General features: G+C 41.5%; 2 protein-coding genes across 2 annotated transcripts in view; both read right to left on the reverse strand.

Annotated features, from left to right (window-relative positions):
* LOC139927631 (transmembrane protein 272-like) overlaps positions 1–27,677 on the reverse strand; it is a 96,114-nt gene that overhangs the window by 58,941 nt on the left and 9,496 nt on the right. The window lies entirely within an intron of this gene.
* LOC139919668 (active breakpoint cluster region-related protein) lies at positions 5,320–18,329 on the reverse strand. The gene is made up of 23 exons (XM_078281717.1): positions 18,261–18,329; positions 17,631–17,743; positions 17,240–17,344; positions 15,208–15,370; positions 15,068–15,177; positions 14,278–14,385; positions 14,122–14,176; positions 13,990–14,042; positions 13,521–13,658; positions 13,100–13,221; positions 12,605–12,761; positions 12,364–12,477; positions 12,182–12,257; positions 11,681–11,776; positions 11,324–11,398; positions 11,046–11,143; positions 10,247–10,348; positions 9,673–9,836; positions 9,103–9,242; positions 8,270–8,404; positions 7,283–7,388; positions 6,836–6,977; positions 5,320–6,169 (listed from the first exon to the last, which is right to left on the reverse strand). The coding sequence occupies exons 1-23, from the start codon at positions 18,310–18,312 to the stop codon at positions 6,068–6,070; spliced, it is 2,526 nt and encodes an 841-aa protein (XP_078137843.1). The 5' UTR covers positions 18,313–18,329; the 3' UTR covers positions 5,320–6,067.

A 27,677-nucleotide genomic window follows, 5' to 3' on the forward strand; every position in this document is an offset into this window, starting at 1 on the left:
AAAATATAGAAATATAAAATATGAAAATACAAAACTAGTGCTATGTGAAGTATAACTTAAGATTGTAATATTTTCTACTGAGGTACTGTAAACCTTGAGAAAAAACTTCAAGTCATTGAATTCTGACTGAAATGCCATGCAGTATTTTTGTATGTCTTATAAAAGATTTTCTTTAAACAATTGTTTGAATCATATTTATGCATAGAATATTTTATGTAAGAGAAAAACTGATGCAGTTTAATTGTTTTCAGAGAAAATAGTACAGTATATGTATGTGCATTTGATTAATCAAAATTATCACAGCAAGATAAATATTCTACCTCACATTTGCTATACAGAATTATAACCAAGGATTATTCAGGGATGTGATTTTTCAGTGGGTTTCTTTTTTTTTCTCTTTTTTTTTTTAATGGAACAAAGAGATTGCCCTTGTTATATAAATGCAATGGGATTTTTTTTAACTGATTTGTAAAGGTATTGGTACAAAAGATAACAATACGATGACTAGTTTTCATTTACAGTTTTCATATTGAAAATTTAAAATAATAAACTAAGAAGACTTTCATTCTCAGCTAATAAAAACGACATGATGGTGGGGAACAATTTAGAATGTTTCAAACCAGCAATAAACATAGCTATAGGCTAGAGTTAATGCTCAATATTTAGAAAATAATATATTGTGCCATATTAATTTACAGTTAAATCTGTATTGTTTGGCTTACAGTTTAAAGTTGCAGTGTATTCACGGTGCAACCTGTGCAGCACATTCTGTGTTTCATAGATAATTTAAAGATTGCACAATGTTAATTTGTGTACTAATATTCAAGTGAAAATCCATAGCATTTATTTAATAAGAACACTTTTTGTTCATCTCTAGCCCTCTGAGCCTCTATTTATGTTCAGGTTTTTGGACTCAAGGCTCTGATTCATTTCTAATGGAAGATTACCATTTTCCCTCTTTTCCCCTGATCACATCCTTGCATATTTTGAATTATTATGATAAAGGTAATGTAGGCTCCAGTTCCTGTAATGGCAACTGCTGATAATCTCACATACACACACACACACACACACACACACACACACACCTTTCACTCACACTCCATACAATATTTGGGGAAACTGACACTATCTACCATCTCCTCCCCGGCTGGACAGCTGACACAGAGACCAAACTAACTGCAGCCAGATTTCCCGACCGTACAGGAACCTAAGATAGACTCTGAGGAGCCCAGATACTGATCTAAAAAGCATTGGTCCGTCCTCGCGTCATGACTTCTGTTTCCATTTGGGAGATATGGCGTCATAGCCCAGGGGAGATGGGGGGTGTGAGGGAGGAAGGGGCGAGGAGGGGGAGAAACAGATGGAAGAGCTCCTATTTGTTGAGGAGCCGTGTTGTTTTGGTAGGCCGTGTGTGGGTGATTGGCTGTGCCACTGTGTTGTAGCCTGTGATTGAAAATAAAAAGAGAAAAATAGACCCGCTGACTGATGACCTCTCAGTGGGACTGTACATACATGGAGGAGAACAGTGTGTGTGTGTGTGTGTGTGTGTGTTCGTTCTTGTATTTCAATCCTTATGAGGTCCAAACGGCCTCACAAGGATAGAAAAATGAGGGAAATCCTCCAAAGTGGGAACATTTAATGCTTCCTGCAGTCCTCATTTTATGCTTATGCCGCGTTTCTGTCACGTTGGATTTATCAGAAATACAAACTGCCGACTGGGGAGCAAAACGTTCACACCAGCCTCCTAGTGGCAATTACAAACAGGACGTGGGATTTTTTTTATGGGCTCCGACTTCTTGGCGTCACGAATTGCAGAAATGTGTCAACACAGGCGGCAAGCGCTGCAGCAAATCCACTGATGTTGGCAGTCCAAGATAAAAGAAAAGAAATCAAAATGACCAGTTCTGTTCACAGTAACACATCAACTCTATGTAAGGAGAGCGAGTAATGTCTGCTGCAGTTTGTTTATGGTTGATTTTAAATTCATAAATTATTTTAAATGTAGGCGTTACAACAAGTTAAACACATGAAAGTTGTAGGAGCGAGATGTCATCCTGTTCTTCTGCTTCTTACGATACGATACGACTTGAATGTGGTATTAGAGTAAAGATTAAGGTTGGTTTAGGGTTAAGGTTAGAATTAGCATTAGTTTTAGGTCAGGGTAAAGGAAACATTATACTAACAGTGAAGTTCAACTTGCTTGACAGACTTTTGCTCTTCGTTTATATAAACTCCACTCCAGTGGAGGCGCCTGAAGATTAAAAAGTTAAGCACAGCCTGGGGAGACCAGACATAGCGGTGACAAAAACTCAGAACAACAGGCTGCAGTGAAAGAGCGACAAAGACGGCTGAGGGAATAGAAGGACTTAGAAGCTGTTTGATCGGTGATAAAGCGGCAGAAAACCTAACAAACTGAGCAAGCCGAGCCTCGAAATAATTCATTTTAAATAAACCTGCTGAACATTAGTTTCCACAGCGAGGAATTCAGGGTTAGGCATGCAGTGGCGAGGGTTATGGTTCAGGTCCTCACAAGTATAGTAATACAAACCTCTGTGTGAGAGAGAGACAAAGAGTGTGTGTATGTCAGTGCATGTACAATCATGTCTTGGAGGAAAAACAATCTGCCCTATTTTTGTGTGTGTGTGTGTGTGTGTGTGTGTGTGTGTGTGTGTGTGTGTGTGTGTGAACACAAAGCACCTGCTGCGTTGCTCCAGGAAGCACCTGTCGCCAGCTGTCTCCTCAGCGCAGCCTCTGTCGACAGTGGGTTTGATCCCAAAACTCCCCGAACACACACACTTACACAGACACTAACAGACAACTTAAGCCCGCGGGCCGCGGCGCATTCTGCTGCGGGCGGAGCGCGCTGTCTGCGGCTTCGCTCACACTGAGCTGACTGCAGCAGGTTTTCTTGACACAAACGTGAAGTATGGTTGACCAGGGCAGGCCTACTGTTTGGGAAATAGTGATGAAACTCGCAGGTTGTGTGTGTGTGTGTGTGTGTGTGTGGTGTTATGTTTACAACCTGCCGGGGGTAAGTTTTACGAGAGGTGACTCCTCCTGCACCACAGCCAGAGCCAAAGTTCAACTAGACCTCCTGCAAACACATTCTCTCTCTCTCTTCTCTCCCATTTCCTTTTCCTCCCTCTCTCCTTTTACACACACACACACACACACACACGGAGACTTCAAATTTCGCTTCACTCTCTTCTTAAAGTTTGTACGCCTCTCTTTCTCACACACAATCTTTGTTTCACACCTAATCTTCTATTCTGAGAACCCAAGTCCAAGTTCAGCAAGTTTTACCCTCACAATGTTCTGGGGAGGGACACACACACACACACACACACACGCACACACGCACACACACACACACACACACACACACACACACACACACACACACACTGGGCTTCTGTTAACCTGAGAGGCAGAGGGTCAATCCCTGTGATCCGCAGCCTGCATGCCTTCCATACAGACATGCCGCCGACACAGCAACCCGACTCCTAGCTAGATTAGGACTAATCAAGCATGGCATGGCTCTGGACAGCACCCCCATGGCACACACACACACACACACACACACACACACACACACACAGAACTATGTCATTAATATATTGTACACACACACACACACCAGTGGCCTGTGCTGTTTTTATCTTTCATACAAATTGAAATTCTCAATCCTCAACTCATAGAAATTACTAAATATAGCCACATCACCATGCCACTTTCATACAACCTCATATACATTAAAAAGATTTGGACAATGGGGCTTTCTGCTTTTACCCAAATTCTTGACTCATTATACATGTGTTTCCTTCCAGAATGCTATATCCTTATTCCAGTAGATAAAAACATTTATCAAAAGTTATTGCAATATGAATTACTCCATATTTCAATAATATTGTTGGTTTCTCCTACAAAAATGTTGTTATAATTTAAATTAAAAGGATGCAGATTGACTTCATTATGAGATTTACCCTCATACCAGCAATCATTTGTAATAACATACAACACTTTTTTTTTTTAAATCTTGTATTGGAGTGAAACTGCTTTTATAACCTATAGATGCATGAAATTAACTGCTACATATCACTGCTTTTGTGTGAAAACTTCACTTCAACTGAAGGATTGGTTTTCTGTGGGTTGACAAAATTCTACTACCTAGGAATTCTAGGAATTCAAAAACCCTTTGGATAAACTCAAAAAAGCATTGTGGTCAGTCTGAAAACAAAGCTGCTCTTCTTAGTTCCTGAAAAGTTGACATTTGGAAGATACAAGGTGGTATATGCTTCTATTTTGTAACTGATGAAGGGTCAGGAAAATACCTCATATAGTGAAAGTTACAGTTTCAGGTTTGTACTTTGATACAGTACCTCTAGTGTTAAAACAGATTTTAATACAAATGACAGTTGTAACAATCAGTTGTAAAAGCACACAAGTTGTAAAAATCCCTTTTTGAGCGCCAGTGAAATGCAGCCTTGAAATTTCATATAAATAAAGTGCTCATTACTGTTTGCCCACATGAGACAGACTGTATGAAGCCATTCTGCATCCCCGGTGAAAAGTTCCCACCAGCTCCAGGTGTCCACCAGTCGTCTAGTCACGTCTTTGGTCACAAACGTCTGCCACGTCTCTCCATTCACAGAAACAGGCCTTCCTCGGCTCCCTTCCCTTTGTAGTCTGCAATGGGAACCTCATTTTGTCTTTGTAGTCGTCAAGCGGAACCTTATTTTGGCAGCCACCGTGTTAGAGGGGACAGGTGATTTATGGCGCCGGGGGCAAAAGGGTGATTCCGCCGTTCTTTTTTGGGGGGGTTTTCGGGGACGTTGTTCTGGATGTTGTTATGGCATCCACACACAGTTCCCAGTCTATTAGAGTTATAGTAGTGGGAGAGTCAGACTGGGGGTCCGGGATTAGCGATCAAAAGCCTGGGGGGGGGAGGTTGGGGGTAACACTAGCCCACCCTGCCCAGGTGCTGCGGTAAAGCGGCCTGAAAGGAGACCCCCATCTGTGGGGCGGATGGGTCGAACATGTGCTGTGTGTGTTGGTTTTTGTATTGGTTCTAAAAATGCTGTGTGTGCGTGTGTGTGTGTGTGCGTGCATGACTTTTACGAGGTGTACGCTGCGTGGTGAACTCCGTCTAGTTGGATTTGAACCGTAACCGATTGGATTTCAGGCCAGGGAAGGCGACCCCTGACCTTTTTACAACATCTGTGCCCCTGACTGTTCCTCAGCCACATTTCAACTTCACATTACCCTCTGAGCCACCGGGCCCACCTCCTCATACACACACCAGGAACACTGCGCCAATGTTTTTGTTTGTTTGTTTATTAAGAGCCCCATTAGCTTTTGCATAGCAGCAGCTATTCTTCCTGGGGTCCACATAATTTACATGGTGACAATACAAAAATACACATTCACACTACTCATTACAATACTAACATAACGCATCATAATGCACATCTACTGTAACTAAAACAACAACAATTGACACAATTTAAATAACACAAACACGCTGCAAATAGACAATGAAAATAGACAGGCTCCGACTGAATCCATCATGATCTAATAGATAAATATCATCATTTAACATAACATGCCCATGGAACCCTTACACACCAAAGAATACTTATTAATTGCCAAAATTCCTTTTTAAGTAATGATCTTTAAGCTTTTTTTTAAAACCATATATATTATTTTGTTGTGTAATATGATTTGGAAGTGAATTCCATTCTTGCATTGCTCTGTATATTACTGTACTGCTGTGGTCTTGGATTTTGGCAAAGTAAAAATGCTATTGTATATGCTATATTGTATTGCTTTAAGAAAGTGCATGTGTCTTCAATGCTCAGCCACTGTCCTAGATTAATAAAAAACACAGAAAGTTTCTACTAGACTCACCAGTTACTAAAAGCTGCCAAAAGAAAAGCACAAAATAAGAGTGCAGAACTTCATCAATAAATACTTTTATTGTGTAAGTATCCACACACTGATATTTTTACACAGCCTCTTTGAATTCTGTGTGGCAGCAGCCATGACAGAGCGGTGGTGGTCTCTCTCACATGTGGGTGGTCTCATCTTCACTGTCTGTGTCGTGGGGAAGAGAAGTCTGGGCTGCAGGGAGGTTGTTACAGTGCAGGTAGAAGAAAACCACTTGGACCTAAGTGCACACACACACACACACACACACACACACACAGAAAGCAGCAGAACTTTATAAAGCATCAACTCAACAAACCCCTTCTGTTGTGCCCTTGTGCAAGACACTTCACCTTTACACTAGGGGCGGGTGTTGTTTTTGATAATACTTCAAATTTGATACTGGCTCTAAATCAACACTTTGCTGAATGAAACCACATTAAATCAAACAATATTTTTTTCCCTAAATATTTGAAGGGTTTCATGTTGAGAAGCAATTGCTACCTTTAATCATTTTTCAATATTTCAGAAATAAAAATAATTCACAAATGTGGCAATTTTGTAAGCAAAGGTCTTAGGTTGGCTAACAACAGTGTTTCATAATAATTTGAGAAGTTGCCCAATTTTCATGTGGCGGATATATAATTCTGGACTGAAACTTTCCATTTGTACAGGCTATCTGATTTTTTTTTTAAATAAAATCTCATGATGCACCATTGATTTTCTCATTGCATATGCCTATAAACAAGAGAACAACTTTAATTTTCATTGTAATAATTCCACATTTTGAAGGTTTTTAATACTTATTTATGTATTTTTGATTCCTTAAAATCACTATCATTACTGAAAATCTGTAATTTTCCAATATCCAGCCCGTCTTTACACTGAGCCACTACTTGATCCCCACCTGCACCACCACCTCCTGGGAGATATCCACCGTGGGGCCGCCGTGCCCCAGGCTGGCCACAGGGGGGCGTAAGAGGCTGGGACCAAACACTGTCGCCAGGTTCATCAGAGACATCTTGTTGACCTCTTGCCTCTCTGAGACCCTGGAAAATATGATGAAACGAAAATGAGAAAATTGAAAAAGAGGAAATGGGATCACAGAATCCCATTATATCGTTTTCAAACTGATTAAATAACAGCTTATGTGGGTTTGACTCAATATGATTATTACCTCCACTAACAAAGTTGGAAGGAGGTTTGTTTTCATCTGTCTCTCTTATAAGGTTACAATATCGACTCTTATGAGTTCAGAGAGGAAGAACGGCTTCAACCACCTGGTCCATGAAAAGAATTTCAGCAGTAAATAATAATTTGTATGTGGCGGGATGTGTTGCTGTCTGATCCAGACCGTTGGAGGTGGTGCAGCAGGTAGAGGAAGGTCTGGCGGTTGGTGTCAGGACAGGACTGGAGCAGAGACAGCATGGACACCAGTCTGGAGTCAAGGTCCTGGATGTCTGCAGGGGAGTCAATTCACATATACTGTACATGTGGGTCTGTTGAGTTCCGGCTAGTAAAGGTGTGCACACCCAACCTATATGTAGGCCAGGTGCTGCATAAAGGGAGATTATCCGCACACTGGATTAAAGCTCCTTTCTAAACACTGTATGCAATACAGTACAACAGTTCGACCCTAAGGTCTCCATCAGGCAAAACTCCTGATGAATCCAATGTGCAGATAATCTTCCTTTTATGAATCTGCTGAGTTCAGAACATGAGAATGAGGAAGTGTTGCTTGTCACTTTGCCATTTTAAGGTTGAGGGGTTAGAGTTAGAATTAAGGTTATAAAACCTGTGTTGTTTACTTTTATAGTCCATTTACTACTGTTTGTGTCTAGCTGACATTTCCCCAATCATTGCATTTTTTAAAATCTTTTACTTGTTTTTTGTTGTTTTTATAATACAAACGTTATGGTGTCAAACCAAGCTTTGAATTAACTGCTGTCCTGGCTGACAAATGCTCATGACATGGATGTGACGATAAAGTTTGTAAGGTCACATGTTTTGAGGCAGAGACTTCCACTTCTTGTTGTGGGTGTCAGGTGATTAACACTAAGCAGAGCATAATGTAATGTGCGCACAGATATGAAAGCACTCAACACGGGCAAAATGAAATAACAATAAAACAGAAACTCTGACAAAATCAAAAGGCAATTTTCAAGTCTGTGAAAGTTGTTTTTCATACTGGACAAGAATTAATGGCAGCAAACAGCTTCTTCTGAAGGGGAGGAAAACGAGTGTGTGCAGATTCAGTCACTCTGGATGCAGTGCAAGAATGTGTGTGTGTGTGTGTGTGTGTGTGTGTGTGTGTGTGTGTGTGTGTGTGTGTGTGTCTCACTCAGTGCCCTGGCCAGGCTCTGGAACAGCTCAGTAGGTATGAGCGGTTCAGGCAGCTCTCTGAAGTAGAGCTTGAGAACGCCTGAGACCGCGTTCACTTCTGCAGTTCTCAGCCTGGTTACTGCGTCACGCAGATCTGGGCGGACAGAGGATGAAGATCAGTATCACCTTCATTTACTGAGCACTTGCTTGTAACCTGCAGAATAAGTTGCATGGACCCTCGCAATGTAAAGGGATTCCTTCTTAAAACGATGATAGGGATAATAAACGATAAGGATCACAACAGGATTATTTTTAAAGCCAAAAAGAATATAAAAGAATAATAAAAAGCCTTCAGACTGTATGCCAAAGACAAACTGTAGAGATGGGCAAGCTTCACAACTGTTATGTTCTTTCTGTTTTTTTACATGAATTGAAGGTTAGGTGCTTAGTCATATGACTCCAGGGTCTATGAAAGCCATTCAAAACCCTCTGTCTGATTTTAAAAAAAAGTGTGATCTTGTGTCTCAAGAGTTTTCTCTAGAGGTTTTTCTCAACCAGAGAAGTGCTGACTTTTGAGAGGTGCAATATTTTCACTGGCAAATGGTGAAGACAACCAGCCGACTGACACCCAAAATCCAAACTGAAGTCAAAATGGCCACGTAGAAAAGAGTGCAAAAGAGAGCAGTTAAATGTAACGTATTTGCATGTAATCACAAAATCTTAACAACAGACAGCTGTTGTTTCCTGCATTTGAAGCATATGAAACAACAGTTGTAACTAGTTTGAGTTTCAACATAACAGACAGCATGTTGAGTTTCAACATGCTGTCTGTTGGCTTGTTAGCTGTCTTACTGCTGTTGAAGGCGGTCTTGAGGCTGCTGATGTCACTGGCGGCTCCTGAAATCCTGTAGATGCCGACCTCCTCCATGCCTCTCCTCTCCACCTCCTCCACACAGCACCGCACCACATGGGGGACCAGCACTCCCTCCTGTCTGGAGGAGGAAATACACACACACACACACACACACACACACATTACAAATTTCAGCACTCAGGCAAACAGACACGGATAAAAACACACAAGCACACAACTGCATGCTACATCTGTGCAATGAATGTAACATGTGTGCGCACAAACATATTGCACTTATTGCATCCATCTGAGGGAAAATCCAAAACACACCACAGGTGCTTGATACATGCGTTGTTTCATTTTACACTCCGTTCTTGCCACACTTCTGCTATCGCTGCTTCTCTTTAGACCATCATCCCACATAACAAGCCATTTCACTTCCTAAAACTGGCTGTGCAACACGGCAAGAGACGGAAATAAAACTCCACTGAGCAACTGCTGCTTTCACTGGTCACTGTGGACTCTCAGCGACAGTATTGGTCTGTTTACAGTGATTGACAGGGACTCACTCTGCCACAGATCCAATCGGGACGTTGAAGACGGGCTGTTGCTGCTGAGGTGAGCTGGGCGGGCCGAGGGGGTGGGGACAGTACTTCAGGGACAGGGTCACCTCCACCTGGCCCACAGGGAGCGTCTGTTTTCTCCAGCGCTTATGCAGGGTGGTGGAGTCCAACTGGAAAGAGACAGAGTTAGAGATAGACACAGATAGTGACAGTCTGTTGACAGTAGAGCCAGAAAAACATGTAAAAGTCTACATGGCAGACATGATGAAAAATGCAAAACACTGTAGAAGTTTAGATTTGGTTCATCAGCAATCTAAAAATAAATGGTTTGGATGGGAAACAAGTAGGAGACAACTGTGCACGCCTCTACTGTGTTTTTCCTTCTTAGCCCTGCCTCTTTGTGCATGCCCACATACACACACACACACACACACACACACACACCATACACACACATAGCTGACCTACTGGTGCCCCCTGACAGCTAAATCAATCCAGACCATCTAATGAATCTCAGCCGAAGCCCAAACCTCCCGCAGACATTTTAATGGAGCTTGGTCTTTGCTCACGCTCCTCGTACCTTGACAGAAGCTTTTCCCAGGACGGCATCTTCCCCTCCCTCTGACTGACTCACACACAGCACCTTCAGGTTCTGCGCCCCATCCACCTGGAAAGTCAGCTCCTATTTGAAAGACAGAATGTGAATTTGAGTTGTAAGGGTGTTAACGCTGACAGCAGTGTCCTAGAGCTGCGAAGAGACCATACATCCCTTATTTTAGCATTTCGACACTGGTTACTAGTTGGATTGAGAGGAGATTTTATTTCACTGATCATGTTTAAAGCATGGCTGGGTCTGGCCACACTGCAGACTCTTTAATCCCCTGTGAGTCGGAGCACAGCCTGACATCCTGGTGGGTCTCTCTGACCGTCCTGCAGTCTAGACTCCAGAGGAAATGTGGCTGTGCTTCGGCTGTCATGGTCCATAAACTAGAACGACCTGCCTGAGCTGAACTTCAGTGCCATTTTTTTAATGACATAAACACACACAGACTTAATTTTATGTTTTAATGTATGTATGTATGTATGTATGTATGTGTCTATCTGTCTGTCTATCTATCTATGACCACTTTTCTTTAGAATGTATTTCCCAATTTTTAGATACTGAGTTTTTCAGAAGTAGGAATACATTTTTATATACATAAATAATTAAATATTGTTCCATGTGTTCAGGTCCAGGTCCAATTACTTTTGAAACATACTGTATTTTAAGACTCCTTGTTTTCCTTTGTAATTTATAAGTAGGCCATATAGTAAAATTATTATTATTATTATTATTATTATTATTATTATTATTTTTATTATTATAGCTTGGGTCTAACCTGGTCCCAGTGTGGGCTGAGGCTTTGGATTGAAGAATGGGTCTGGGCCTGTTTATCATAGCACTCATAGCCATCCACCTCCACACACACATACACACCTGAGAGAGAGAGAGAGAGAGAGAGAGAGAGAGAGAGAGAGAGAGAAAGAGTGAGGTTGACAGTTACCTACTTTCCTTCAAAAAGTATTCAAAATTATTTTTCCATCAATCATTTTGTAAGAGGAGCTGGAATGAAACTCGTATGTACTATAATTAGAGCAGAGCAAATAATAAATATACTAGCTGGTTGTTGTAGGCCGCAGGCAGAGTGGATCGCTGCAGTCAGAGTCCCACACAGCGAGTCCTCCTCATCACCTGGTGAGAAACAGAAATGTCCTGAAGCTCACTCAATGCAATCGTGTTGAAGGGAACTGAAATTGAGCGAGTCTGCGGGTAGGAGCGGTATTACAGTAAGAAAATCAGAAAAAATATGTTGGAAATGAGAAGTGCAGCATGAAAAGATCAAAGGCAACAGCCCAGACTTTCTGGATTGTGTTTCAGACAGGATGTGAACCTGTGGTGAGGAAAGGAGGTGAGAGAGAGAGACAGAGACAGAGAGAGAGAGAGAGAGAGAGAGAGAGAGAGAGAGAGCTGTACCAGTGTTTAAGCTGTGTAGTGGTGGCTGCTGGGTCATTCTCAGTTTGACACATGCGCTGGTGAGGGTGAGCAGATCTGGAGGAACTGTTTCTATGTCTGAGAAACAACACATGGCAAACACAGGCACCAATCAGCAGACTGGAGTTTTAATTATACAAACATTTCTCTGAGGCAGAAATAGTGTTTCTAGGTAACCATTGCCATATATATATATATATATTGAATTTATATTTTGATCATTTGACAGTTTTGAGAACAGTCGACAGATATTTTGGAATAACATGGCGGTCACATCAGGGAGAAACCACAAGCAATCTGATTTGTCCGTGTTTAGAAAGCCATGAAAAGATTAGCAGTCAGCTTCACAATCATATTTCTCGCCAACGCCTGTATGATCTGGTTTCCTGTTTTTTGTTTCTTTAACAGTAATAGTTATGTTCCTTTCTAATAATGGTCGCTGGACAGACAGACAGAACATTTTCCCATCAGTTGTTATCTTACTGTCTCTGGTGAGCTTGTGGATGGCTTCTCTCCATTCATCAAGTTCATACAGCGAGGACAGGAGGAGAGAGTGACTCTGCAGCGAGACACATCAGTTTATACATCAGGCATAGATTAGGATGCTTATTGTGTGTGTGTGTGTGTGTGTGTGTGTGTGTGTGTGTGTGTGTGTGTGTGTGTACCTTGCCACTGGGACTGTGCAGCTCCAGTCTGTGGACAGGTGAGTGTGTGAGCAGCATCAGTTCCATCTGCTGCAGTTTCTTCCTGCTGCGAGCTGCCAGGCCCCTGGATCCTCTCTTCACACACACACACACACACACACACAAATTCTGAATATAGCACTCAATGCATTAAAACTCAAGACTGGTCTGACTCCTTTTACTCCCTCTCTCTCTCTCTCTCTCTCCACACACACACACACACCGCGTGTTGCCGCAGCTGTTGTCGGAGCAGGTACGTCTTGGTTCTGATGGTGTGTATGCGGAGGTGTGTGTCGGCCGGTCCTTCCTGGTCCGCAGCCCAGCGCAGTCTGAGACCGGCCAGGGGAAGATACCAGCAGAACCTGTACTGGGCCTGCTTCCTGGGAGGAAACACAGACACAGACATGCACAAACACACACAGTCACGCACAAACAGTCACACACACAAACAGAATAATCAGTTTGTGTAAAAGTGTACAGACAAATGTATCTTACAGTGACACATTTATACAGGACAGGTATTAGCAGACAAGAGCCTCAGCTATTCTTCTAGGCTTGTCTTCTTTTCCTGAGTGTATTTCTTCTACTGAGCTCGTGTCCTGCTCTTTAAAGGTAAAGGTGCATGTAGCATTGTCAAATTAATTGCAATACCTTGGTATAATTACTGTAAACAAATATGTGTACATATACAATATATATATGAAGACCTGTCACGCACCCTTTGGCCGCGGCCTTGAGCTTGGTACACAGCAGCAGGTCGGTGTAGAGGAAGAGGTGGCGCAGGTTCCGCTCCCCCTCACACACATCCACCACGAAACCGTCACGCATCAGCTGTCGTCTCTGGAGCGCAGACACACACACACACGGACACATGCACACAGACACACACATTGTGTTATTAATACTACTATATGGGCGTGACTGTTTTGGGGGTTTGTTTTGATGTTTTCCTGTGAGTTCATGCCTCAAGACTGGGAGGGTGGGCAAGGGTGTGTGCACATGCAAATATACAATAAAACACATGCGTAAGTACTTTTGGCGAGTTCATGTGTGTGTATGTATGCTCATGTGCACTTGTGTGTGAATGTTTGTATATGTGCGCGCCCACGTGTGTGTGTGTGTGCACGGTTTACTCTCACCATGCCGTGACTGAGCGTGACCTCTCGTTTACACTGTGAACCCTCGTTGACCCCAGAGAGGAAGCTGCGAGACAGCCTCAGAGCTTCCTGTAGCGCCGTGTGATCCCCGTGTTCCACAGGTGTGGTCTGCAGGACGTCCTGCAGGAGGACAGAGAGCTCAACATTAAGGTTCAGCTGTGTTTGGCCTACAAAGTGAAGCTTAGGTGGAGAGCACACACATATAAACAAATAAGGCCAATGAAAATCCATATGGGTCACATGTGGACTGCAGTACACTGACAGACTAATGCTAGTTTAGCTAATGCTAATGCTAATTTAAATAAAGGAGAAACAAGAAGAGGGAAGAAAGAGGAGAGGTAGAAGAAAGGTTTCATGCACTGAAATTAAAAGGACTATAAGCAGGTAGTCAGTTTGGTGAAAAGAAATGAATGGAAGAATGACTGTAATGAGTCATCAGGGGTTTTCTCACTCGCAGCACCAGTGTGGTCTTGGTTACTCTGTCCAGAGGTTTATACAGGAGAGCTGGAGGAAAAAGGACAGCGATCAAACACTGACAACCAATAACTCATGTAATAAAACATCATACATTAACAGTCCGTACCTTCAAAGGTGTATTTGGTCCTAGCTTTGTCTGAGCTGTTGTTGGACATCATGCTCTGAAAAACAAAGTGAGACTAACAAGACTGTGCCTGTAGTTTATATGTTAGTTTAGCGTTCAGTCTGTTCTCCTGGATTTCAAAGTGTGTGTTTGTTTTACCTGGGCCAGCGTTCGGAAGCGATGGTCAGAGTGTGTGCACTTGCGGACAATTTCAACAGCCTTCTCATAGTTATCAATGAAACCACGATACACACCAATCTGGTTCACCTGCAAAAGCAAATGTATGGATGGATGGATGGATGGATGGAGTCAAATCGCTACTCATTTGTAGAATAGCTGAGTGAATCTCTCACACTAAAAAACAATTGAAGAGTTTCACTCCAAACTGAGATATCTGCCATGTGAAAACGTGGACACCCTTTCTTAGAGAATGATCACTTGCATTAATGTACAACTCATTATGAAATACTGCTGAAGTTACTATCCAACCTACGACCTTTGCTTACAAAATAGCAACACTTTTGAGGATGATGTCATCCTTATTTATGAAATATTTACATTAATTTAAGGTAGCAATTATTTTTCAAAAAGGATATATTTGCATACCATTTTGGAACAAAATGCTTCAAATATTAACCAAAAAAAAATTTACTGTATTGCATAATGACATGTCCATTTATTCAGCAAAGAGAGGTATTAAGAAAAGTATTGATTTTGAACCAGTATCAAATTTGAAGTACCAGAACTGGTAGCAGTATGAAATCCTACAATACAATCCTACAATACTTGTCCCTAGTGTAAATGTTAAGTGTCTTACACAAGGGCGTAACAGAAGGGGATTGGTTAGTGAGCCATTGATACCACATAGAGTTTCGTTTTGTGTGTGTGTGTGTGTGTGTGTGTGTGTGTGTGTGTGTGTGTGTGTGTGAGTCTGTACTGTATAACTTACCATTTTCAAAAATAGATCCCCCACCATCAACTCAAAACCTCCCTGCTTCATCTCTGTCTCCTCAGCTGAGCTCCTCTCCCTCTCTGGGTGTGGCTCCACCAGCCTCTGCTCTGGATGCAGGTCTGTCCCCGGACCGGGACTGGGCTCTGTGTGTGTGTGTGGGTCCAGACGGGCCTTCAGGCCGGCGTAGAAGCACTGGTGCATGTCTCGGAGCTCGGGCACCTGGTAGAAAACTGTATGCACCTGTTGACTGGACAGAACCGGCTGGGACGTCCCGGCTGAGGCCCACAGAGCCTTCATGGGCTAGAAGGGGGCAGGTGGAGAGGGGAAGAGAGGGAAAGGAAGGTAGATTGAGATGAAGGAAGAGGGACGGGGGGTTGAAGGAGTGAGGGATGGTGAGGAAGAGAAGGATGAAGTAGGATATGAGAGAGAAAAAATGTTAAGGAGATGAAGAAAAGGGGCAAATGAGTTGTACAAGCAGAGAGAGAAAAGGAGAAGAGAGACTAAAGGCAGAATAAATGAGGTGAGAGGAGTTGGTGATATATAGAGAACAGAAATAAAACACATAAATGGGCTGTGGTGAACAATTGATGTGAGAAACAGGGTGGCGAGAAGCATGTGTGAACTGTTGAATCGAGGGCACAGTTCACATTTCACACACACCACTGAAGTCTTAGTCACACACACTTCAACAGCCACTCAGCATTGGCACATACACTCCAACCGCCCCTATAACACCGACATGCATAAATGCACGCATGACATATTTACTCACCCACACAATAAACCGTGCATACTGCCGAGCTGAAACGGCACAGAAAATATCTGCGCAACAACCACAAACATAACATCAACTTTATGATTCATTTCTCACATCCACTTTTTTTCAACTTAAATGAGTCACACAAGCATTAAATGCAGAAACTGGGATAGCTGCTGCTGGAAATAGCAGCAAAAAAAGGGGGAAATTAATCAATAAAAAGCACCCAGTCACTCGTTCTTGCGCCGCCACTTCCTGGCACAAGTCTATTCATATCCTAAGCAGCTCGATTCACAACCCAATGAAAGGTCTGCTCTTCCTCTCTGCTCTTGCTGACCATTAACCGAAAGAGAATTCACTCTACTCTAAACCTCTACTGATAGGAAGCACAAACATTATCAATTTGCAACGTTAGCAGGGACGATGGCTTTAGTATTCTGATTTCTAAAATGCAGTTTTGTATTTGGACCTTTGACGGAAAGGGGAACTCATCCCTGATGGAGAACAAGAGATTTACCATGTGTGGTCAAAGAAGGAAGCCCAACAACGAAGACACTGGATTCTATTATTGCACATCATCTTGTGTGACACAACACCAACCACACACTCAAGGACATGCACGCTTCTGCTCACACAGACAAACACATGCAAGACAACAGGATGACCTATCTATGCACACATCATGTTAGTGTAAGGTATCAAACTGCATGAGCATCATTTAGCACTGATGTCCAGCCTGTCCAACCATCACATGAGTTAAGATTGGCAGAACAAAGTAGATTTGACAAATAATCACTTTCTGATTCACCTTACTGTCCGGTAGTTTTGCCTGATTTCCAGGAGAGTAAAGGTCTCATCCCTTCAGTCAGACATTACGTTTTGTTTTGTTTTATTTAACTCTTTATACTGTGGTGACACAATAAAAGGGGGAAGCTGAGCAGTATTAGTAATATCTACAGCGTTATGCATTGCAGTACTGCATGTTCAGCCCAGAGAATAAGGAAGGCTGCAACCATAGACTTCAAGGTTTCAGACCAAGACACGTCAATAGCTGGGTGTGTGCTCATATACACGGTCTTGCTTCGTAATACGCATGAAAAAAAGCTGTTAGTGAGTGAGAATGTGTGTGTGTGTGTTAGAGAAAGAGAGCGAGAGAGAGAAATGAGAACCTACAGCATGTTTGTGTGTGGCAGAAACAGAGAGAGAGAATGAGAATCAGGTGAGTGTGTGTGTGTGTGTGTGTGTGTGTGTGTGTGTGTTAGAGAAAGACAGCGAGAGAGAGAAATGAGAACCTACAGCATGTTTGCATGTGGCAGAAACAGAGAGAGAGTATGAGAATCAAGCGTGTGTGTGTGTGTGTGTGTGTGTGTGTGTGTGGTGTGTGTGTGTGTGTGTGTGTATGCGTGTGTTACCATCAGTAACACCTCCAGCTCACTGAGGTAGACCTCTTCACTCTCCAGGATGCCTCTCAGGACCACCAGCCGCCTCTCCAACATTTCCTCTGGGCTGCGTATCGTCTGAATCAAACACATTCAGCATTAACGCACTCTAACCCGTCATTTATTCAACTCTAACCCTTCTACCATGGATTTTTCCCTGTATGATTGATCAACGACGGTGCAAAATGGCGGCTCTAGAAAGAAGCCCTCGCTCTTTGACTCTGAGGGACTGACACCAAAGTCTGATATTTACCGTTGATGTTTCAGGTGGATGAAAATTTGTCTCCTATCAAGCTCAAAAATAGAGAATGCAAGGAAATGTAGAAAGTCTACGGAGAGAGACAGAGAACTTTGGCGAACTCACAGGAGTGTCGGGTAAGTCCACGCTCTCCGTCTGGAGGGGGGACAGGAGGCAGGACTCTGTCTCCTCCTGGAACACATCCTCGTCCAGGACATCAGACTCTGCTTCCACTTCAACTGACACACACACACACACACACACACAACACATAGTAAAAGGGAGCAAGATAAAACAGGCTTACTTCCACACTGCCCCATAAACTGAGCACACATTAGTTTTGTTCCCATATGAGATATCAATCATTTGAATAAAGTGGCTCGTCAAAAATGTTTGACAGTGCAAAATGAAAACAAACTATGGTACATTTTAAAGATTTTAAAGTAAGATAGTAAGTAACTTTAAGCCCTTTAAGATGACAAAGTGATTACACTTGATACACAGACTGGATTCTTTATATTTTTTTTGAATTATTGAATGGTGAACTTCATATATTTTTTTTTTTTTCCAAAGAGGATATATCATGCTTTGGAAATTAACTCTTTTAATTAAAAAGAACACAAATAACAAACTCTTTTTGCTTTCACAACTGCTTTGTAAAACCCCTCTATGTCTCTCTCTGTCTCTAACTCTCTCTCTCTCTCTCTCTCTCTCTCTCTCTCACACACACACACACACACACACACACCCCCTCACCTGGTATCTGCTGTGACTCCAGATAACCCACGGCCTCCTGGTAGACATCCATAGCTCGGAGGTCTTGTCCCCACAGCGCAGGGTGAGGACTGGAGACGCAGCATGTGAGCGAACTCAGCTGGCGTTAGAAAACTTCCTGTTTCTTTTGTGATGCACTAGTGAAAAATACAGCTTCCTGTCTGTGTGAGACCAGTAAAAACCAGCAAGAACTTTGGCACATAAAATGAAATCCGTTCCCACAGTTACAGTTGCTGTGAGTCTGCTAGTTTTAAAATGACCTGCAGAGTGTTTATATCAAAGTTGAACCTTATGACTGAAATGGATTGTATGTCAGGCCCTTTATCATTTATTGTCTAAAATTAATGAGAACTTGCTGAAATCTTCATATCCAAACACGTAGTGCTGGAATCCTTTTTTATTTGCTGGAATTCTTCTTCTTTCTTTCTTTTTCTCTGCTCAAAGTGTCCGCAGCTCAGAAACCATTAGACCTACAGCAACTATATTTGGCAGGTGGGCTCCTATGTCCCCCCACTACCCAGGCAACAAAAACTACATCAATTGACCACATGGTGGGGTTATAACAAGCAACTTTATATTTTGGCCAATAACTTCTTAATAGAGAGAAAATTCTTGTGTCCATAGATTCTTTGGAAGGTGCTGAGTCCAACCCATATATCACTTTACTGTAAATGTCCACCATATTGGATTTTCCGCCATTTAGATTTTTTTCAAAATAATTAGTGTGGCCCATTTTTAAACCAACATGTTTTAGAATTTCGACCCACAGAGAGCAGTGCAGCAGCAATTTTCTGCCCCTTGTGATCGATTTATTCATTAATAGAGAGAACTACAAAGTTCTATAAAGTGGCTAGCACTTTCAATCATATGTTGCAGGATTATAATAATTCTCTCTTTAGTTATTTTCTCTTGAAAGAAGCCATCAGTGTGTTTGGCTCAGTAGGTAAAGTGTCTTTGTTGCATCCTGAAGATTGTGGGTTCAAATCCACGCTTGTCTTTTTTAAAGTCATAAACTGCAAAGAACAAGAGGTATATTGCGTATTTTTTTTAAAGTATTTTTATCATCATAACTTGACTTTTTAATATAGAGTTAAGTAATGTCCAGAAAATGTGAAGAGGATTCCCTGTTTAAAGACTATGTCAACCTACAGCTTTGAGTCTTATTTTAACTGGGGAAAAAAACGCATCCTTACTTACAGTGACAGTCTGACAAGAGGTTGCACACATAAATATGCACAAACATACACACACACACCCCATATTACACCATGAAATGAGTGACTGAGTTATTTTGAGTTATTATCTATAGTTGTGTGTAATTGTTTGTCTTGTTTTGATCATGTTGGTCCATCTGTGTCTTGCCATTTTCATGATTTTCTGCTATTGCTTTATAAAACCTTGAATATGATTTGTTCCACACAGCTTCTGTGTAAAAAATCCTAATGTATAAATAATACATGCAATAAAAATAATAACAAAATGACCATACTTTTAAATGCTATGATTGTTTATAGCTGTGGAGATTGTTATTTTAGCAAGAGCGGCTGGCTGGTTTCAGCATCTTCCAGATACGACGGAAGAAGGCACGCACTCCCTTCTTCTTCTTCTTCTTTTTGTTTGCATCTGTGGAGAAAAACAGTACTGAGTATTGAGAGATGTTTTTATATGAGTCTCAAAGAAAATGGAGTTTTAAAAAAAATGTCTCCTATTATCAAAATGATCAACAACTCACCGCTACTCTCTGCAGCCGCTGCACTGCAAACCTCTGGAGTCTGAAAAAACAAAAGACAGGATTTAATTATCAGTTGTAAAACTGATAAACTTCTTCACAGATTCCTGAGTGATGACAAGTCAGAGAAAACAGTTAACAGTTTATAATGTGACATTTCAGTCATATACCACACATCATCTTTATCAGATTTGTTTTTGTCTCCTACCTCAGAGACGATGGCGGCCGTCACACTGCAGTCAGAGACCTGAACTTGGGATGCCTCCTTCCCAGAATCCTTCACTCCTCTCTGCAGCTCTTTCAGCCCATCGTCAAGGCTCACATCCTCACTAGTCTCCATACTGACCAAGGCCACTTTCAAGGACGCCTCCATCTCCTCTGGGAGTTTCTGTGTGTTCAGCTCAGAGTTTTTCGCCTCTTCCAGCCCCTCAGAGTTGGCAAGGTGACAGTGAGGCGGGTCGGGTGCGGCGGTCTGGACTTTGTAGTCCATCTGCTGGATGGCACAGATGACGGCCTCCCTGGCAGAAAAGACGCTGTCATCGAAGTCCAGCAGCTTGAATGCTGCCAGCCTGTCCTCGAACCTGCTGTAGACCACAGTGACCATGGCTCGGGCCACTGAGGTGGAGATGCCATGCAGAAGGTTTGTTGGGAAATCTCCAAACTGAGAGAGGCATGGAGCTGCTGCGTCTGCCAGCAGTCTGCCAATCTTAGCAGTGGCAGCTTCAGCCCTGCTTCCCCCAGCAGCAGCCATGATGGGACGCTGAGCCTGGGACAGTTTGTCCTCAGCTGGCTCTGGTTCCTCCAGAAAAACCTCCACAGCAATTTTGGCCACTTTTGGCACCAGGGCGGCAGCACTTTGCTGAAGCATCTCAGAGAGGATTGCTGGTTTTGCATCGCCAGTAGAGGACGGGTCAATGGTGCTGGGCAGACAATGGGCAGCGGTGTTGCTCAACCTGTCGTTCCAGGACAGGAGGAAGGTTTGAACATCCTCCTCTGCTCTTGGGCGGATGACTGCAAGGAACATCTGAAGGCCCTCCAGTGTGACCTTCATGGGACGGGGAGAGAAAGAGAAGAAGAAGAAGAGTGAATCTGAATGGCTCCTATAGTGGAACTGGTACAACACAGAATATGGAGGATTTTGTACTTACCTTTCTGCTGAACAGCAGTGAAAGGCGACTTTCTCTGTCAAGCTCTTCCCAGAGCTCCTGCTCCATCTGACTGAGACAGTGGAGCCTCGCTGCAGTCCAGACCTGAGCAGATCAAGGACTTGTTAGTCTCAATATGAACATAATGCAGCTGATAGCAGATTCATTTCACAGAAACATACATTGAACATGTAAATATGGGTTGGGTTGAAGATGTTTGTTGTATTTACCAGTTCAGCCATGAGGAGCTTTCTCGCATCGGCCTTCTCTGCTATTTCCTGGAACCTTTAAAAATATCAAGGATTTTGTTATCGATCTTTTCACAATGTTGTGCATTTCTATCAAGTTTTAATGTAATATATCAGTTTCCTGTCAGTTCAGCAATCAAAGAAATGAACAGTTTGACTCACTCGTCCAGGAAGCATCTTCCTGCCAGCAGCCAGGTCTTCATGTTTCCAACAGAAATATGAGGAGGAACTTCGTCCTGCTGCTTCATGAGCAGAAACTGTCTCATGAGCTTCTTCTGCAAGACAGATTTAGTGTTCAGTTTGAATCAGTTAACAGGACACCATCTAATGCTCATGTCTTCTTCAATATGAACAATGCATCTTTACATTTACATGACTGGACCCACCTCTGTTTGGTATAAATCCTTCTCCTTCTCAGAAAGAGAGGGCGGTCTCATGAGTCGGACTTGTTGGAGAATGAACTCAGTGTCCATGACTGACACTGAGGACTGAGTCCTGGTCAAACTCCTGGAGAAAAGCAGGAAACATTCAATTCATGAGAGTCACTGAAAAGTACAGATTTAAATCCACACCTAATATCCTCACATCTGATCATAACACTAACCCTAACCACTCAATTTGTAAAAGATATGTAAAGATATTTAACTAACTTAGAAACACTGTTAAAAATGATGAAATAAAAATAAAGAATTCACAAACCTGGTACAAGGAAAAGTTCTCAAGGTCTTTTGTTTGCAGTGAGTGAAAGAATACGCGCACACAGACGGTTTAGATAGCTGACAGTTCAGATACAAACTGACTGATCCAATGTGTGAAATGACCGAAGTTGTGTCACACTGCAGCTCTGTTCCAGTGTATGGAATGTAGGCAACTATGACATCATCACTGTGATGTGTGAGGATCCTGACAAGGCAAAGTCATCGTGGGGCAATACAGAAACTATTGTTATCATTATTATTATTAATATTATTATTATTATAAGGTATACACCAACCAGACCAGGTCATCTTTGGTCTTCAGCCTAAACTCTAAAGGCGAGGATGAGCTGAGGATCGCTGCCTCCTGCTCATAAGACGCCAAAAAGTCTAGTTGTAGCTTGAAGTCAGACCTCACTGAGCCTTAATAGGCATTCATAAAATCTTGAAATCATTTGTAAACCTAACAGGCAGCTAGTTTAGAGAAGCAGAAGCAGAGCTGTTATGGTCCTGCCACAGACTCCTCCATTCAGCAGCAATGCTTACTTACTATTACTTCTTGGAGCAAACAAAGTCTGTTTGGCGGTCATGTTCAGCCACAATAAATATCAAGTTGCATAAATAGTTTGAACACCATCAAACCAGATTTTCAGTGTTTGGCATGCAGATCTCCTTCTCCAAAACACAATTAACTCACATAAAACGTATGGAGGTTGTCAAAAAAAGTTTTGAAACCGTTTTTACATTTCAGAAACCTATAATACATTTACAAAAACCTTTAATTCAACACTTAATGAGTTTAAACCATTGCCCATACTGTCAGAGCTTTTAATGTGTTGAACATAGACCAGCCTTGGTTTAGTCAATTTGTTGAGTGACTGAGGGACATTCCCTGTTCGAGGCTGGACTTTCATCCAGCAAAAACCACATCCAGGCTCCACATAAGTATTTTAACAGCACTTAGACCATATGTTTTTTTGTCTTTCATGAACATAGTGCTGAGATTCTTTAGGGAAGGAGACACATTGCCCAAGCATGAGTGATTTCTGGCACAGAAGAATGGAAACAACGGGGGAAAAAATCATCCTGCCATTCACCCCTGGCTTTACCCAAATCACTGCTTAAGCAACTTGGGCACAAGAAACAAGAGGCACACAGCTAAGAGGCACTTTCAAAGACTGTTCAACACACTTTTGTAGGCTTCAGACTTTATTGATTTCAACCCTAACAAAAAAAGTCACTGCATTATTCATATTCTCCTGGGGTCTGTGGTGCTCAATTGTGAACAGTGACCTTATAGGCTAATGGTTTATGGTATTATTTTATCTCCAATTGTCTCACTATAATATTTCTACAGGGACTTCTGGAGTGTATGTGGTCTCCATAGTGAGTTTACAGTGACCTTGTTGTATTTTATGGTATCTTTTTATCTTTTATTAAACATGTTTTATTAAAAATGTTTCTATAGCGACTCATACTTTTGCATATTTGTGTAGTATCCCACTAAAATGTATTATAGGATTACTTATTACTTACTGGTAAGGTAAATGGAACCAAGAGCCTGTATTTATAGTCCAACACTGCCCCCTAGGGTGGAAGAAGGTGTAGTAAGCAAAGCTTTATCTTCTGTCTTTCATTCCTGGTTTTACATCCTCAAGTGGTTTGTGGTTTTGTCTGCACGAGTCACACCTTTGTTGTAGCTATTGTTTTTTACTCTAACTGGACTGATTTGCTTAATGTGAGGATTTTCATGATATTGTAAGGAGCATTTTATGACTTTAAAAATCCTTTAAAAAGCAGAAGTGACAGGATAAACTGCTCTAGGGATCAGTGGTTTGATTGATTTTATTTTATTTGGATCTCTTTTAGCCCATTGGCTAATCTTCCAAGAGTCCACATTAAAAACATTTAAGCATACAATAATTCATATTATACAACACATAATTGTTGACACACACATATCATATACATACATGCATGACACATATAACCTACATACATTGGCACTTATCCTGTATGGACCTACAAAACTGCAATTTTTCCCCTTCATAATCTTTTTGTCTACTTCACCTACCAGTAATTCATTTGAGGCATTGTTATTCATATTGGACCTGAGATCATTTAGCTTTGATTCAAAATAGTCAGCAAAGTAATTGGCAATGTCTACTGGTTTTGTTCTGATCTTTCCATCAACCTCCACACTAACAGGACTTGTACTGTTTGACCTACCAAGCAAACCATTCACTGTATGCCATATCTGTTTTGAATTGTTTCTGCATCCCTCAAAAGCTGTTTTATAATATAGGGTCTTTTTCTGCCGATTCAATTTTACAACAAAATTTCTGCATTTTCTATATAGCATGATATCTGAGTCTAATCTTGACCTAGATGCTACAGCTTTTGCCTCATCCCTCTGAGATATTGCTTCTCTTAGTTGTTGGTCAGTGGAGAAGTGGTGAAGTATTTTGCAAATACCTTGGTAAATTTATTGGTTTGTCTTTTCAGCCTTTCTCTCCTCTGCATGGAAGAGGAACTGATCACTATTTACAGCAAAACTTTAAAATATCATGTAGCTCAGGGTCAAAAGCTTACCTCATAAAATAATTTAGTAATACCATGGGAGATAACAAAATCACCTTATAGGGATACGATAGCAATACCATAGGTGATTAATAAAATATCATAAAGTGCCACCACGTCACTATAAACTCACTATTGAGTACTACAGACACACAGCAATATTAAAGGAATATAGTGATTTTTTTAATTCAAGGGCTAACTTGAATTTCACCATATCAACTTGTAAACCACCAGGTCCCTTGTCTCTCCTCTAGTCTCTAAACAGTATTTTAAATTGATTTCCAGGGTACACAGACAAGTCAAGTCAAGTTTGTTTGTTCATTTCTACAGCCCTTGTAAAGGGCTGTAGAAATGAACTAGAATCTAACCTAACTAGATTCCTTTTCAAAGGAAAAGGGTGTGTACTCATTGATACTCACACAGGAAAAAAAAAGTGTTTTTGTGTGTGTGTGTGTGTGTGTGTGTGTGTGTGTGTGTGTGTGTGTAGGTGTGTGTGTGCGTGTGTGGTTGTGGCCAGGCTGAGCTCATGGTCTCTCTCTCTCTCTCTCTCTCTCTCTCTCTCTCTCTCTCTCTCTCTCTCTGCTTTGGAAATTAACTCTTCAAATAAAAAATGTGCAATGACACATCCTTTACTTTCCAGAACTGTTTTGAAATAGACCTACCCCCCCTCCTCTCTCTCTCTGACACACACACACACACACACACACACACACTCATTCCCAGATGACCGAACCCTCTCTACTCCTCTCTCCTTTTCTCCTTCTCTGCATTTTTACAGAGAAAGGAAACTAAGACTCACCAGCTATCATCCCAGTCAGGATATGAACAGAGATAAACCTAAAAAAGTCAAGGCCGCTTGGCGCTCATTATAATGAACTGACATGACCTGAGCGTGCAGCTGAAGGTAATCAAGGCCATTTTCAGGGTCACGGTACTGCATTATTTTTAAAAGCCTATGATTTTTTTTTTTTTTTTTTTTTTTTTTTATCAGATGTGGCATTTACCACCCAGACTTGAAAAAGGAACCATGTCCAAAAAAAAACCATCAGGTTATTTGAAACAACCACCATACCAAAATGTCTAATCCATTAATTCAGCTAGGGTAGATTCTGAAACATGCACAAAATCTTACTAACTAGAAACTACTACTCTTACCCTGACTTGAGTCAAATTCAAATAAAATAGCAATACTTGTGCATGCTCCTTTTCAATCATGGTTGGTTGTATATGGGTAACTGGGTATGTATATATATATATATATATATACAAATGACATTCAAGTTAAATATTTTGTGTTTAATGTAAATATAGATACTCTGTTTCAGTTAAATTATCATGATACACTACCATGGATGAAATAAAACGCATATATAAAAAATAAATCAAATATTTCCCTTCTCTTCTCTTCTTCTCTCTTCACTTCTCTTCACATTGGTCATACCACTAATTTAAGGTGAATTCAAATGAAAGCAACACCCACTGCAAGAAGAACACAGCTTATTTCACTGCACTGGTCCATGACAGTGAGTTTCAGTCAGTAAAGATCTACAAAATGTGGCATCACAAATTATTGCAGAATGATTAATCTGCTAGCAGCAGAGCAATGCAAGTGTTTGGAGAAGATAAACTTCTATGTCATGTGAAAAAAGAAAAGGTCCACATAGATAGGAATAGATATTTAATGCTAAATGGGCTGCGTTTAACGATAATGATATCTCAGTGGCATTCTTAGGGTTAAGTCCTGTTTGTATGTTTTATAGGTTTGTCCTTGTTAATTCCTTATTTTGAAGATTTGGTTGTAGTTGTTATTTTGTTATTTGATACCAGTTTGGTATCACTCAGTGGCACAGCAGTCCTTGGTCTGCAGAGCTCCATATATCAGTCACAATATTTCTGTCATTATCTTTCACCACAGTGAAAGGCTCACACCATCAAAACCGCTCATGCAGGGGAAATGCTTCTGCAGTTGTGGGTGTCAGCTTGTTGCAGCTGAAAACGAGCACTGTGGGCACAAAAAAGAAACTGGTTCAAGCCATGAGCAGTTTGAGCTTCAGTTTGTTTATTCTTTTTTTTTCTTAGCAAACTTTTCTCAAACCCATATATATTAAATTACATCTTCAGAATAATCTTCCCTTTGTTTCCAAACTTATTATGCATAGACTATTGCTTAGCCTAATCTAAAATAATATTAATAACAATAAACTACCAACTTTTGGGGGGTTAGAAAACTACAAGCCTACAATATTTCATTAACCAAGTTAATTTCCCAAGAGTCTTCTTTCCCTACAGTCTAATTTGTGGACCCATGTTACTTTCCTACAGCATGCCTGTGGAAAGAGTGAGGTCAGGTGTGTGTTGGAAGGCAGAGAGAAGCGAGGACCGGCCCTCCATCCCTGTTAACCTCCCTATGTGTGTCTATGCCCCGGATTCTCCTAGTGAGGATTAAAGAGAGACCAAAGAGAGAGAGCAGAGGAAAGTGAGCAAGTCCAAGTAGTGTTGCTCAAGACGCCTCTTTATTGTTTCATTTTCTCGAAAGGGAAAATAATTAAACTGTGTTTCGGTTGAACTCCCCTTCAACCCGGGGCGGCTTAGTGATTATAAGCGCAGTCCCTCAGCCCCAGGCAGTTTCCCTGCTGAAGTGACCTTGAGCAAGACACTGAGCTGAACCCGACCTCTGACCTCTCTGGAATTTCATGACGTGGATCAACAAAGTATCACATTACATTTAGCTGTGTGTCTGTGTGTGTCAAACAGCACAGAAGTGTCACACTACAACAGAAAAAAATGCAAATAAAACATGTAAATATGGCTCTGGATTAAAGACTGACTCGCCTACCAACTCAGGATTCTGTTCTCACCATTTCTGAATCTACTCTATATTCCTTGCTGTTTTTCACTCTGGATTTTGTCCTTGCCGGGATTCCAGTTTACCCAAGAGACTCCTCCCTTTGGAGAGAACCCATTGTTTTGTTGGAGTTGGAGGTTAAACTGAATGGGAAAGT

This window comes from Centroberyx gerrardi, chromosome 23 (genome assembly GCF_048128805.1).
Source record: "Centroberyx gerrardi isolate f3 chromosome 23, fCenGer3.hap1.cur.20231027, whole genome shotgun sequence".
NCBI lineage: Eukaryota > Metazoa > Chordata > Actinopteri > Beryciformes > Berycidae > Centroberyx > Centroberyx gerrardi.

Coding starts and splice junctions, on each gene's coding strand:
- LOC139919668 (XM_078281717.1), bottom strand. CDS start 18,312: ATGGATGTCTACCAGGAGGCCGTGGGTTATCTGGAGTCACAGCAGATA. Junction 17,345..17,630: donor TGGACTTACCCGACACTCCT/GTGAGTTCGCCA, acceptor TGTTTGATTCAG/ACGATACGCAGCCCAGAGGA. Junction 14,043..14,121: donor GACCAAATACACCTTTGAAG/GTACGGACTGTT, acceptor TTTTTCCTCCAG/CTCTCCTGTATAAACCTCTG.